This window comes from Solea senegalensis, linkage group LG21 (assembly GCF_019176455.1).
Source record: "Solea senegalensis isolate Sse05_10M linkage group LG21, IFAPA_SoseM_1, whole genome shotgun sequence".
Lineage (NCBI taxonomy): Eukaryota > Metazoa > Chordata > Actinopteri > Pleuronectiformes > Soleidae > Solea > Solea senegalensis.
In genome coordinates, this window is record NC_058040.1 from 18878438 (window position 1) to 18892497 (window position 14060).

Genomic DNA, 14060 nt, shown 5'->3' on the forward strand with positions numbered 1-14060 from the left:
GAGAGGAGAAGAAAGGAAAGGAGAGGTAATGAGAGGTTAGGAAAGGAAATGAAAGGAAACAAGTTAGAAAGGAAAGGAGATAAGAGGAGGAGATAACATTTGTCATATGTTTTGCTTCAGTCAGCACAAAGTGTTAAAGTCAGTGTCAGACTGATGCACACGCACACACACACACACACAGTCACAGTCACACACGCACACACACACACACAGTCAGTCACACATACACACACACAGTCACAGTCACACACACACACACACACACACAGTCACAGTCACACACGCACACACACACACAGCCTCCTCCCTTCATAAAAGTGAGTTGCAGACAGACTCACCACAAACTGTGGAATGTGGAGTTTACATGGGCAGCTTTATTTGGCCTGAAGAAAATGTTCCCTTACTGAGCTCAGAGAGCCACATCCCACACACACATGCACACACAAACACACACACATGCACACACAAACACACACACATGCACACACATGCACACCTGAAACACACACTTTATCTTTACAAACACACACACCACACACAAATACACACACGCTTTTACACACATGCACACAAATACACACACACACAAACACACATCTTTACACACACAGCACACACACACCTGCGCACACACACACACATACACACACCTGCGCTTTTACACTGTACACACACCTGCGCATGCACAGGACACACACACACCTGCGCTCACACACACACACACACACATACCCACACACACACTGCGCGCACACAAGCAGCACACACACACGCATGCACACAAGCACACACACACACACCTGCACAAACACATACACATATTACACACACCTGCACACACACACAAGCAGCACACACACACACACACATGCATCCTGAGCACACACACAAGCTCACACACACACACACACACATACACACACCTGCCTTACCTGGCCCCACACCTGCGCATGCACCTGCGCACACACACACACCTGCGCCACACAAACACACACCGCGCTTACACACATACACACACCTGCAGCACACACACACATACACACCTGCCTTTTACCACAAGCCTTTTACACCTGCGCGCACACACACACACACACACACATACACACACCTGCAGCACACACACAAGCGCACACACGCATGCACACGCGCGCACACACACACACCGCGCACACAAACACTGCGCACACGCACACACACCTGCGCACACACACACACACACAAACGCACACACACACCGCGCATGCACACAGGCACACACACACATGCACACATACACACACACGCTCACGCACGTCCGCCCACATCAGAAACATCAGCTCTCAGAAAAATACGCTTCCATCTGTTATTAACGTTTAATTTTTCGTTGTCGTTGAGGCTTCATGTTAGTTATTTACAGCGACTGACTCACACACACATACACACACACACACACACACATGGATTACATTTACACCATAAATCATGTGACGTGGTGATAAAGTCATGTCAAAGAAACATGGTCAGTTTTAGAGCAGCAGCAAACAAAATATCATGACGTATCATCTTTCATTTTAGTAGTTGTTCCTACAAAATAAAATACACATTTTTATGTTATCTTTCATTTCAGTAGTTGTTCCTACAAAATAAAATACACATTTTTATGTTATCTTTCATTTCTGTAGTTGTTCCTACAAAATAAAATACACATTTTTATGTTATCTTTCATTTTAGTTGTTGTTCCTACAAAATAAAATACACATTTTTATGTTATCTTTCATTTTAGTAGCAGTTATTAAACCCCTTCTAAAAAAAGCGACCCTTGACCCAGATATTTTAGCTAATTACCGACCAATATCTAATCTTCCCTTTGTCTCTAAAATCTTAGAAAAGGCAGTTGCCAATCAATTATGTGAATATCTGCGCATTAATGGCCTGTTTGAAGATTTTCAGTCAGGTTTTAGATTAAACCATAGCACAGAAACAGCACTAGTTAAAGTTAGTAATGATCTTCTCTTGGCGTCAGATAATGGTCTAGTTTCTTTACTTGTCCTGTTAGATCTTAGTGCTGCATTTGACACCATTGATCATGATATTCTACTGCAGAGATTGGAGCAGACTCTTGGTATCACAGGTGCTGCCCTCTGCTGGTTTAAATCATACTTATCTGATAGATTCCAGTTTGTTCACGTTAATGATAAAGCCTCACTACAAACAGAAGTTAATTGTGGAGTTCCACAAGGCTCAGTGCTTGGGCCTATACTTTTTACCTTATATATGCTTCCTCTATGGAACATTATTAGAAAGCATAACATACACTTTCATTGTTATGCAGATGACACACAGCTATATTTATCAATGAGGTCAGATGAAATAAATCAGGTTGTTCAACTCCAGGAATGTCTCAGAGACATTAAGTCCTGGATGACCTGTAACTTTCTACTTTTAAACTTTTATACTCGGCCCTAAACACCTCAGAGAAAAACTTTCTGCCCACATTGTCACTTTAGATGACATCACCCTGGCTTCCAGTTCCACTGTGAGGAACCTTGGAGTTACTTTTGACCAGGAAATGTCATTTGATTCACACATAAAACTCATTTCCAGAACAGCCTTCTTCCACCTGCGGAACATTATGAAAATTAGAAACATTCTGTCTTTACAGGATGCTGAAAAACTAGTTCATGCTTTTGTTAATCTAGATTAGATTACTGTAACTCCTTATTATCAGGATGTTCCAACAAGTCTGTTAGAATCCTTCAGTTCATTCAAAATGCTGCAGCACGAGTTCTGACAGGAACTAGAAAGAGAGACCATATAACTCCAGTGTTAGCTTCTCTACACTGGCTCCACCCACAGTTTAGAATTCAATTTAAAATCCTCCTCCTCACATACAAAGCACTTAATGGTCACGCCCCTTCATACCAGAAAGACCTAGTCTTACCCTATCACCCTAATAGACCACTTAGGTCACAAAATACAGGTTTACTTGTGGTTCCCAGAGTCTGTAAGAGTAGAATGGGAGGCAGAGCCTTTAGCTACCAGGCTCCTCCTCTCCTGTGGAACCAGCTTCCAATGATAGTTCGGGAGGCGGACACTCTCTCTGTATTTAAAGTAAAACTTAAAACTTTCCTTTTTGATAAAGCTTATAGTTAGAGCTGGTTCAGGGAAACCTAAACCATCTCTTAGTTATGCTGCTATAGAACTAAACTGCTGGGGGATTTTCCTGTGGTACACACACATTCACTCTCTCACACTCAGCATTTGATTATGACTTTTTATATGTCATTAACCTTGTCTCTTTCTCTCCCTAGTTTGTGTCTTTCCTTCCTTCCCTCTCTCTCTCTCTGTATTCTCATCATGCAGGTTGAAGGATCAAGATCCAGTTTCCGAGGCTACGCTCATCGTCACCATTATTATTATTTTGTAAATTAAAAAGTCGATATCAGTAACTGTATAAACTTGTAACCTGATACAGTTGTTGTGTATCTGCTGCTGGTCTCCCTCTCTCTCTTCTGTCTCTCCCTCATCTCCCTCTTGTCCTTTCTCTCCCCCCATTTTCTGTCCCCCACCTCTCCACTATCCCCCATTTTTCCTTTCACCCCAACCGGTCGAGGCAGATGACCGCACATCTCTGAGTCTGGTTCTGTCAGAGATTTCTTCTTCTGTTAAGAGGGAGTTTTTTCTCTCCACTGATGCCTAGTGCTTGCTCATTGTGTGAACTGTTGTGTTTCTCTGCTCTCCTTGATGTTGTCTATGTACAGTGCCTTGAGATAATGTATGTTATGATTTGGCGCTATACAAATAAAATTGAATTGAATTGAATTGAATTTTAGTAGTTGTTCCTACAAAATAAAATACACATTTTTATGTTATCTTTCATTTTAGTTGTTGTTCCTACAAAATAAAATACATATTTTTATGTTATCTTTCATTTTAGTAGTTGTTCCTACAAAATAAAATACACATTTTTATGTTATCTTTCAGTTTAGTAGTTGTTCCTACAAAATAAAATACATATTTTTATGTTATCTTTCAGTTTAGTAGTTGTTCCTACAAAATAAAATACACTTCACTTATTAATGTTTTTCATGGTAAATTAATATTTACTTATTTACAATGTATTATGTAATATTATAATATTATTATTTGGCCTCCTTTATACATTTTTCTATATGTTTTGGATTTTTTCTCATTTGTTTTATTGTGAAATATTAAAAATAAGGAATTATTTACACGCTTTCTGTATTTTATTTTTGCATACTTGCTTCACAGTGGAATTTTCTGAAAGGTCAAATATAGGTTCCTTTGCTTATAGAGCAGTTTATACATATACATATGTACATGTGCGTATATATATACATGTATATACGTGTGTGTGTGTGTGTGTGTGTTTGTGGTGTGTAGCAGCGTCCTGTGTCATTGTGCAGGACAAACATTCATGTGCTCACGCTGCACCATGAGAAAGCCACAATCAGCCGAGTCAGAACCTGAGGTGAGCAAAACCAACCACCAGACCACAGTCCAACACACACACACACACATACACACACATACACACACAGGAAAGTGTGTGTCCACAAAATGTACAACTGTTTCTTTGTGGGGACATTTTGTCTGCTCCTCACAACTTTAGAGGTTGTTTTCAGGGTTAAGACCTGGTTTTAGGGTTTGTGTTAGTTTGTAAACCGCTCACTCTCCCACACCAAACCCCATAGAGAAAATCAGTGATTTTAGCTGTGGGGACACAAGAGCTGTTGGTCCTCTGCTGCCTCATGTGGTCACTTTGTGTCACTAAAGTAAATTCAAATTCAAATTTACTTTATTTTTGACAAAATCAGACATTTGAACTTAGTGATGGAGGCAGCAGTGGCTCAACGACTCCTGTGTGTGTGTGATGTTAAAATCACTGATTTTCTCTATGGGCTTTGGTGTGGGAGTGGTTTACACAAAGTGGCCCAAATGTTCCTGTTTAGTTTTCCTTCCTGCACAAGGAAGACTTTTTTTTAAACTGATTTTATTTATATATATATATATATATGTATACATCATACTTCAGATCCAGGCCCAGGATTTGTTTGTTTTTTTAATCAAAGCAGAACCAGAACTGGACTTGTTTACGCTCTGGTTTGTGTTTTTAGGTCAAAGTGTTTGTGTTTACAGAATGAATGTGTACATGAATGAACCACATGTGTAAACGAGCCTCCTCCACATCCTCCTGACTTCATCATCATCATCGTCATCATCATCAGATGAAGGAGGGGGAGGAGGAGGTGTGACCTGAGGTTTGAGGGAGCAGTGGAATCAGGTGCTGAGTTTATATAACGCGCGCACACACACACACACACACACACACACACATTACTGACCATTTCCTCCACTCTGTTTCTACGTAGAATCTTTTTCTAAATGATTATTAAAGTTAAATTAAAGCTGTAGTACGTAACCTTTGTTGTTCTAATTCTGCCTGTTTGTCATAAACAAAAAAAATGACGCAACATCGTTACAAAGTATGTTCATTTATAAACAGGCAAAACTATCAGACCTGACTGAGGGAGCATTGGTGTGTATACAGCAGCAGAGCAGAGGTGGGCGGAGCCAAACAAACACATTTATCCTGTCAAACTCCTGTACGATCTGGGTTTTTTTTCTTTGTCTCTGGTGAAACTCGTCTCACTTTACTCACTCAACATCTTTGCTGTCGTCACACGCGTTAAAACCCTGAATCACTTCCTGTGTGCAGCGCTGCGGTGGTGAATCCCAGCTGTATTGAGAAACACAGAGAGAGAGAGAGAGTCTAATCTTGTTGAGGGCACCGCCTACTGGAGGAGTGTTGAATAACCATGAAGGCACCAAAATGTGTTTGCCATGTTTGTTTGTTTATATTTGAGATTTACGTACTACAGCTTTAATATCATATTTTCTTTAGTATTTTTGCTACATAATAGTCTCATATTGTTCCTTTCCTACTTAATATTCGTAACTAAGGCAACACTATATTATATATTTTATGTACAGTATATTAAAGCACAATACTTCTTATTTTCTTTAAATACGGAAGTAACACCATTTTTATTTACCAAAGGAACTGTAATTACAGGGTTATTACTAAGATATTATTTAGGAAATTACAAGATATTAATGTGATTTTATTACCTCACTGCTACATTTTACCATAAAGAGTCAAACGTTATTTCTCATTTATTCAAATTAATTTATTAATGAACCATACAGTGGGGCAACACTGCCCTCTGCTGGTGGGAAGAGGAGGTACAGCGTCCAGCAGTCTGCAGCATTATAAGATGTTAAAGATAAAATAATAAATAGGTTACAACTGCGTTAAAGATGCTTTGAACTCTCTGTACTGTAGAGGGCGGTGTTGCAGAAGACAAATCTAACACAATAAAAGGAAACTTAAAAAAAAAATACAGATTTTTATACAAACAATGAAATAAGACGTTGTGTTTTAAAGTAGAATCAGAAAAACAAAGATTTTAGGAAAAAACTTTTATTTATTTATTCATTATTAAGACAGAAAACACAGCAGGAAATAAAAGTTGAGTTAACATCAAACACCGTGCACTGACTCAGCAGGATCAGACTTTTTGTTTTTAACACATTTATTTTATATAAACTCTGACGTAAACGTGCGGCGTCGTTTTCACACAAATGTGTTTTTTCTTTTTATTTAAAAGAAAGAGGAAAAAAAAGCTACATTCACACGTTTGTTAAAACTGACGTGTTGTTTTTGGTTTTAGAGCAAAATACAAAGGTTTGGCATCGACAGTCACATGACCTTTACACAACAACATGGAGGTTACTGAGGCGTTCAGCGAACGCTCTGTGACATGTGCAGAGGAGTCAGCATCTCCTCAAATATGGCTCCTTTCACGTTAGAACCTCGCAGGTTTGCTTCCTGAAGATCACAGCCTGATAAATCACAGTTCTGCACCACAGGCACAAAAACAAGAGTTACTACTCAAATACAGAGACTACAATTTGTTAGAAATATTCAGATATAGAAAAAAATTAGAATTTAGAGATCCTAACATTTAAAGATACTAAGAGTAAACGATATTAAGATTTAAAGATATTAAGATTTAGAGATACTAAGATTTAGAGATACTAAGATTTAAAGTTACTAAGATTTAAAGATATTAAGATTTAGAGATACTAAGATTTAAAGATACTAAGATTTAAAGATACTAAGATTTAAAGATATTAAGATTTAGAGATACTAAGATTTAGAGATACTAAGATTTAAAGTTACTAAGATTTAAAGATATTAAGATTTAGAGATACTAAGATTTAGAGATACTAAGATTTAAAGTTACTAAGATTTAAAGATATTAAGATTTAGAGATACTAAGATTTAGAGATACTAAGATTTAAAGTTACTAAGATTTAAAGATATTAAGATTTAGAGATACTAAGATTTAGAGATACTAAGATTTAAAGTTACTAAGATTTAAAGATATTAAGATTTAGAGATACTAAGATTTAGAGATACTAAGATTTAAAGTTACTAAGATTTAAAGATATTAAGATTTAGAGATACTAAGATTTAGAGATACTAAGATTTAAAGTTACTAAGATTTAAAGATATTAAGATTTAGAGATACTAAGATTTAGAGATACTAAGATTTAAAGTTACGAAGATTTAAAGATATTAAGATTTAGAGATATTAAGATTTAGAGATACTAAGATTTAAAGTTACTAAGATTTAAAGATATTAAGATTTAGAGATACTAAGATTTAAAGATACTAAGATTTAAAGATATTAAGATTTAGAGATACTAAGATTTAAAGATACTAAGATTTAAAGATATTAAGATTTAAAGATATTAAGATTTAGAGATACTAAGATTTAAAGTTACTAAGATTTAAAGATATTAAGATTTAGAGATACTAAGATTTAGAGATACTAAGATTTAAAGACACTAAGATTTAAAGATATTAAGATTTAAAGATATTAAGATTTAGAGAAACTAAGATTTAAAGATATTAAGATTTAAAGATATTAAGATTTAGAGAAACTAAGATTTAAAGATATTAAGATTTAGAGATACTAAAATTTAAAGATACTAAGAATTAAAGATATTAAGATTTAGAGATACTAAGATTTAAAGATATTAAGATTTGGAGATAATAAGATTTAAAGATACTAAGAGTTAAAGACATTAAGATTTAAAGATACTAAGATTTAAAGATATTCAAATTTAAAGATACTAAGATTTAAAGATATTAAGATTTAGAGATACTAGGATTTAAAGATATTAACATTTGAAGATACTAAGATTTAAAGATATTAAGATTTAAAGACACTAAGATTTAAAGATATTAAGATTTAAAGATACTAAGATTTAGAGATACTAAGATTTAGAGATACTAAGATTTAAAGACATTAAGATTTAAAGATATTAACATTTGAAGATATTAACATTTGAAGATACTAAGATTTAAAGATATTAAGATTTAAGACATAAGATTTAAAATGCTAAGACTTAAAGATATAAGATTAAGAAGATTTAAAGATACTAAGATTTAAAGATACTAAGATTTAAAGATACTAAGATTTAAAGATATTAAGATTTAAAGATACTAAGATTTAAAAATATTAAGATTTAAAGATACTAAGATTTAAAGATACTAAGATTTAAAAATATTAAGATTTAAAGACACTAAGATTCAAAGATACTAAGATTTAAAGATACTAAGATTTAAAGATATTAAGATTTAAAGATACTAAGATTTAAAGATACTAAGATTTAAAGATACTAAGATTTAAAAATATTGGGATTTAAAGATACTAAGATTTAAAGATATTAAGATTTAAAGATATTAGGATTTAGAGATGTTAATATTTAGAGATGTTGATGACGTTGATATTTAGAGATGTTAATATTTAGAGATGTTGATGATGTTGATATTTAGAGATGTTGATGATGTTGATATTTAGAGATGTTGATGATGTTGATATTTAGAGATGTTGATATTTAGAGATGCTGATGATGTTGATATTTAGAGATGTTGATGATGTTGATATTTAGAGATGCTGATGATGTTGATATTTAGAGATGTTGATGATGTTGATGATTATGTTTAGAGATGCTGATGATGTTGATATTTAGAGATGTTGATGATGTTGATATTTAGAGATGCTGATGATGTTGATGATGTTGATATTTAGAGATGTTGATGATGTTGATATTTAGAGATGCTGATTATGATGCTGATGATGTTGATATTTAGAGATGTTGATGATGTTGATATTTAGAGATGCTGATGATGTTGATATTTAGAGATGTTGATGATGTTGATATTTAGAGATGCTGATTATGTTAATATTTAGAGATGCTGATGATGTTGATATTTAGAGATATTTGATGATGTTGATATTTAGAGATGCTGATTTGTTAATATTTAGAGATGCTGATGATGTTGATATTTAGAGATGTTGATGATGTTGATATTTAGAGATGCTGATGATGTTGATATTTAGAGATTTGATTGTTGATGCTGATATTTAGATGATGTTGATGATGTTGATATTTAGAGATGCTGATTATGTTAATATTTAGAGATGTTGATGATGTTGATATTTAGAGATGTTGATGATGTTGATATTTAGAGATGATGTTATGTTAGAGATGTTGATGATGTTGATATTTAGAGATGTTGATGATGTTGATTTGATTGATTATGTTAATATTTAGAGATGTTGATGATGTTGATATTTAGAGATGTTGATGATGTTGATATTTAGAGATGCTGATTATGTTAATATTTAGAGATGTTGATGATGTTGATATTTAGAGATGTTGATGATTTTAATATTTAGAGATGTTGATGATGTTGATGATGTTAATATTTAGAGATGTTGATGATGTTAATATTTAGAGATGTTGATGACGTTGATAATGTTGATATTTAGAGCTGTTGATATTTAGAGATGTTGATGTTCTCACCTCCAGGTCGGTCCCGGCCAGCGTAGCTCCTCTCAGGTTACAGTTCTTCAGTTTGGCGTTTTTCAGTGTCGCGACTCTCAGGTTAATCCCCGTCATCTGACTTCCCTCCATGTCCACACCCTTCAGGTTTGCTCCTGAACACACACACACACACACACACACACATTACGTTAAAGGAGAGTCAGGTGTGAGTGAAGGATGCGTGTGATTGGCTTCTTCTTCTTCACCCTCCAGATTAGCTTTGACTCCAGCAGGATCCTCAAAGTTGCAGCTTCTCAGTGAAGCCCCTTCAGCGTTGGTGCACAGCATCTTCACACCCTGCAGGTTTGCTCCCTGACGACGCACACACACACCCACTCATCATTAATTATCTTAACTCTGTGGTGTCGGATCAGAGGTCAGGTAAATATATGAGCCGCTCACATCCAGACTGGCCATGGACAGATCTGCTCTCTCCAGGTTTGCTCCGCTCAGGTTGGCGTGCGTCAGATTGGCTCCTCGCAGATTGGCCATCTTGAAGTTGATGTAGCGAAGATCCAGACGAGACAGATCTGCTCCTGTGAAGTTCAGACCCTGAGAGAACAGACACACCATGTTTTACTGACGTGACTCGTTTATCTGTGAGCTTGTTTTTATGTGAACGGACCTGACAGCGCAGCTCTGACTTGGTCGTCGTGGCCAACAGGAACCTGACAAACTCTTTGCGGGTCAAAGGTGAATGATCGTCAGGAGGCTGAGACGACTGAGCATGACAAACAACAACACGTTAAAAACTGTTAACGCTTTCAATTCATCACAATGTCTGACGACGTTTCCTGATCCCTGACCTTCACGAGTGTCTCCAGCTGCTCGGCCAGCTGCTCGATGCCAAAGAAGCGCGCCTCCTCCAGGACGCCTGCAGGGGGAGCAGCGAGGAATTCATTTGTTTTTTCAGCGGATAAATACATTTAAAAACACAGGAAACGAGAAAACTCTACGTTTGTATGTCTGAAAAATGTGCAAACTAATCGTGCGATTTCCCGTCTTTATGTAGATTTTGAACTTAAAAAAGTAGGATTTTTAAGGGTTAGGTAATACTTTATTATTTACATTACTTTTATTATTTTTATATTTAGGGTTAGTTGATAACAATTAATTAAATCAAAAATTTAATTTAAATAAATAAGGGTTAATATATTTTGTATTTATTATTTATAATAAATAACTTTATATTAACCCTAGTCTGCAGTTGGACATTGTTTTATTGTTAATCCAGGACGTGTGTGAGTGTTCCACTTTTACCCAGTGGGTTAATCCCTTCGTTGATGATGAGCTGTCCGTGTCTCAGATAATTCAGAATGGGCTCAAAGTAATCAGGACTGCGGTCGATGAGGTACGCCCCCTGTGGGTCGCGCTTGTTCCCCCACACGTCTGAATTCCATAAAAATGGAAGAAGAAAAAACTTAGTAAGCAGAAGTAAGCAGACGGATCATTTCTCTTCAAAGTTAAAGTGTTGAGTGAATGACTTTGACCTTTCTCTCTGAACATGTGCGCTAACATGCTCTCAGGCTCTTTACTGACGAGAGTGCTCCTGTGGAAAAACCACACACACACACCATAAATACACAACCAGATGTTTACATTAAAGACACTCACACAAATCTAACGTGACGCAAAACTTTACCTGGTGGTGGTGAAGCAGCGTCCGCCCACATTGAGGGTCAACCAATCCACATTGAGGGTCAACCAATCAGTGTGAGTCTGAGCTTTTTCAGGATCTCTGAGGTCGTCCTGGAGATCTACACACACACACACACACACACACACACAGTTGTTTGGCTGCATAATGCTGCCTTTATCTCACTGTTAGACGTTTCTAAACCACTCACTCTCTCACACCAAAGAAAATCAGTGATTTTAACTGGCAGGGACACAGGACCTGCTGGTCCTCTGCTGCCTCGTGTGGTCACTTTGTGTCACTTACATAAATCCAAACCTATGATTACAAACACTGAATTGACAAAATAAGAGATTAGAACTCAGTGATGGATGCAGCAGTGGATCAACAATTCCTGTGTGTGATGTTACTGATTTTCTCTATGAGGTTTGGTGTGGGAGAGTGAGTGGTTTACAAACGTCTGTCTCACCCTGAGATAAAGTTATAGTAGACGGAAGTTGATGACAGAGTCACGTGTGTGTGTTCGTCTAGTGAGAAATGAATGAAACATCCTCTTACCATCACATGACTCTTCCTCTGATATGTACAGCACATCATCATCTCTGCAGGAACACACACAGAGTGTTACTGGACTAACGCACACACACACACACACACGATGCTGTCTCATTCTAACCTGATCAATGTGACGTCATCGATCAGGCCGCCATTCCCGTTATAAACACTCGAGGCTCTGATTCCCAGTTTGGAGCTGGCGACAGAGAGTAAGTCGTCCAGGGAGCCGTGCACGGCCGCCACCTGCACCACACACATAACAGGAGCCATTTTGTGTCGTACAGAGGTAAAGAGGCACCTTTAACGATATTATTGCACATTGCGATAAAACTCACCCTTAAAAAGTTGAACATAAGCTATAAGTAACGTTAAAGAAGGCTAGCTCACCAAAATACAGTCTTAGTGATTTATTTGAAGTGCCACAAGGGGGTGCATCTTTATAGTCATTCCACAACCTTATAGTGCGTTCCATTTATAGTCAGAACTCGGAATTTCCAACTTGGAAACTCGGAGTAACCTAGTCACTAGTAACATATTTTTATGATTAACCATACTTCTTTTTTTTTTTAAATAAATCTCTTTTTAATGATAATTTAATTAATTTGACGCATAGATGACAGCATTATCATATAACATATTTGTTCTTATTGGTAAAATGTTATGTAACATTTTCTTGTAATATTAATAACATGTTTTTGTAACATGAAAAATATTTTTGTCATTTAACATCCCTCTGTATTCATCACGTATGCAAAAAACCCACATTAAGGCAGAATGCTTCGTCCACTTAGGATTAAAAAACCCGATATGAATGCGTTACTTCCTCTAAGATCATCGTAATAATACCGCGAATCGCAATTATTTTGGTCCAGAGAATCGTGACAGGAAATGTTCTTAAGCGTCTCCTCCTCTCGTTTCTTTCTTACCTTTCCGTAAACGGAGGTTCCGTTGACGAACAACGTGACTCGTTTCATGACCAAAGAAGAAGATTTAGTTTGTTAAATGTCGTGAATTTCATTTAAGAATCATCTTTTTTCCTGTGTTTTATTTCCTTTTTCGTCTTTTCCTCTTTCTCCTTCCAGACTCTGCTGTGGACGCAGCTGGAGCCCCGCCCCCTCCGCTGCCTCTGATTGGCTCACACTGACTTGTTTGGCCAATCGTCAGCCGTTTCACAGGAAACGTGGGCGGGACTTCCTCCGCCATGGCTGCACAACCAGAAACTAAATAAGCCAATCAGCTTTTTAGGTTCAGCAGCCTAAACCACAGGACTTTTACATAAAAAGTTATTTTACATTAAATTAATCTATATAGAAAATATAAGTTCACATTTATATTCAAATATCTTTTAATAATTGTAGTGACATACATTCATTTGCAGGGTATATTATGTTATATATATATTTTAAACCCAAACAGAGAAAAACTTATTTATTTCTGCATAAAGCAATAACTCCTTTGAGTTCATGTAATTATGAATTAAAAATGATGTTCAGTTTAGTTGGAATCAGTTTAGATTATGTTAAATTTAGACTATATCCAATTAAACAGGGGGTTGATTTAGATTTAAATGAGTTCATGTTATGTTTAGATGAAATCAGATTAAATTATGTTTAGTTTAGTTTAAATCAGTTCAAATTATGTTAAATGTAGATGTAACGAGATTAAATCATGTTTAATTTGGTTTAAATTACTTTAAAAGTAGATTAAATGATATTTGATTTGGTTTAAATTAGTATAAATTATGTTCATTTTGATTAAATCAGATTAAATTATACTTGATTTGGTTTGTTTTTAATCAGTTTAACTTATGTTAAATGTAGATGTTATGAGATTAAATTATGTTTTATTTGGTTTAAATCAGTTTATATTGTAAATGACTGGAATGATGCAGTGACCCCTTGTG

At 35.9% G+C, this 14060-nt stretch overlaps 1 protein-coding gene across 2 annotated transcripts; it reads right to left on the bottom strand.

Moving 5' to 3' along the window:
* Positions 1 to 783: 783 nt before the first annotated feature.
* LOC122787059 (BTB/POZ domain-containing protein KCTD9-like) lies at positions 784 to 13274 on the bottom strand. 2 transcript variants are annotated; one of them, XM_044053618.1, is made up of 12 exons: positions 13084 to 13274; positions 12279 to 12400; positions 12161 to 12204; positions 11609 to 11723; positions 11457 to 11515; positions 11227 to 11355; positions 10773 to 10840; positions 10592 to 10687; positions 10369 to 10518; positions 10173 to 10278; positions 9946 to 10079; positions 6645 to 6922 (listed from the first exon to the last, which is right to left on the bottom strand). In XM_044053618.1, the coding sequence occupies exons 1-12, from the start codon at positions 13129 to 13131 to the stop codon at positions 6806 to 6808; spliced, it is 1188 nt and encodes a 395-aa protein (XP_043909553.1). In that variant the 5' UTR covers positions 13132 to 13274; the 3' UTR covers positions 6645 to 6805. The 2 variants fall into 2 exon arrangements, with proteins under 2 accessions (XP_043909554.1, XP_043909553.1); XM_044053619.1 differs by lacking the exons at positions 6645 to 6922; positions 9946 to 10079 and adding an exon at positions 784 to 800 and having other exon boundaries at positions 10086 to 10278.
* Positions 13275 to 14060: the final 786 nt, after the last annotated feature.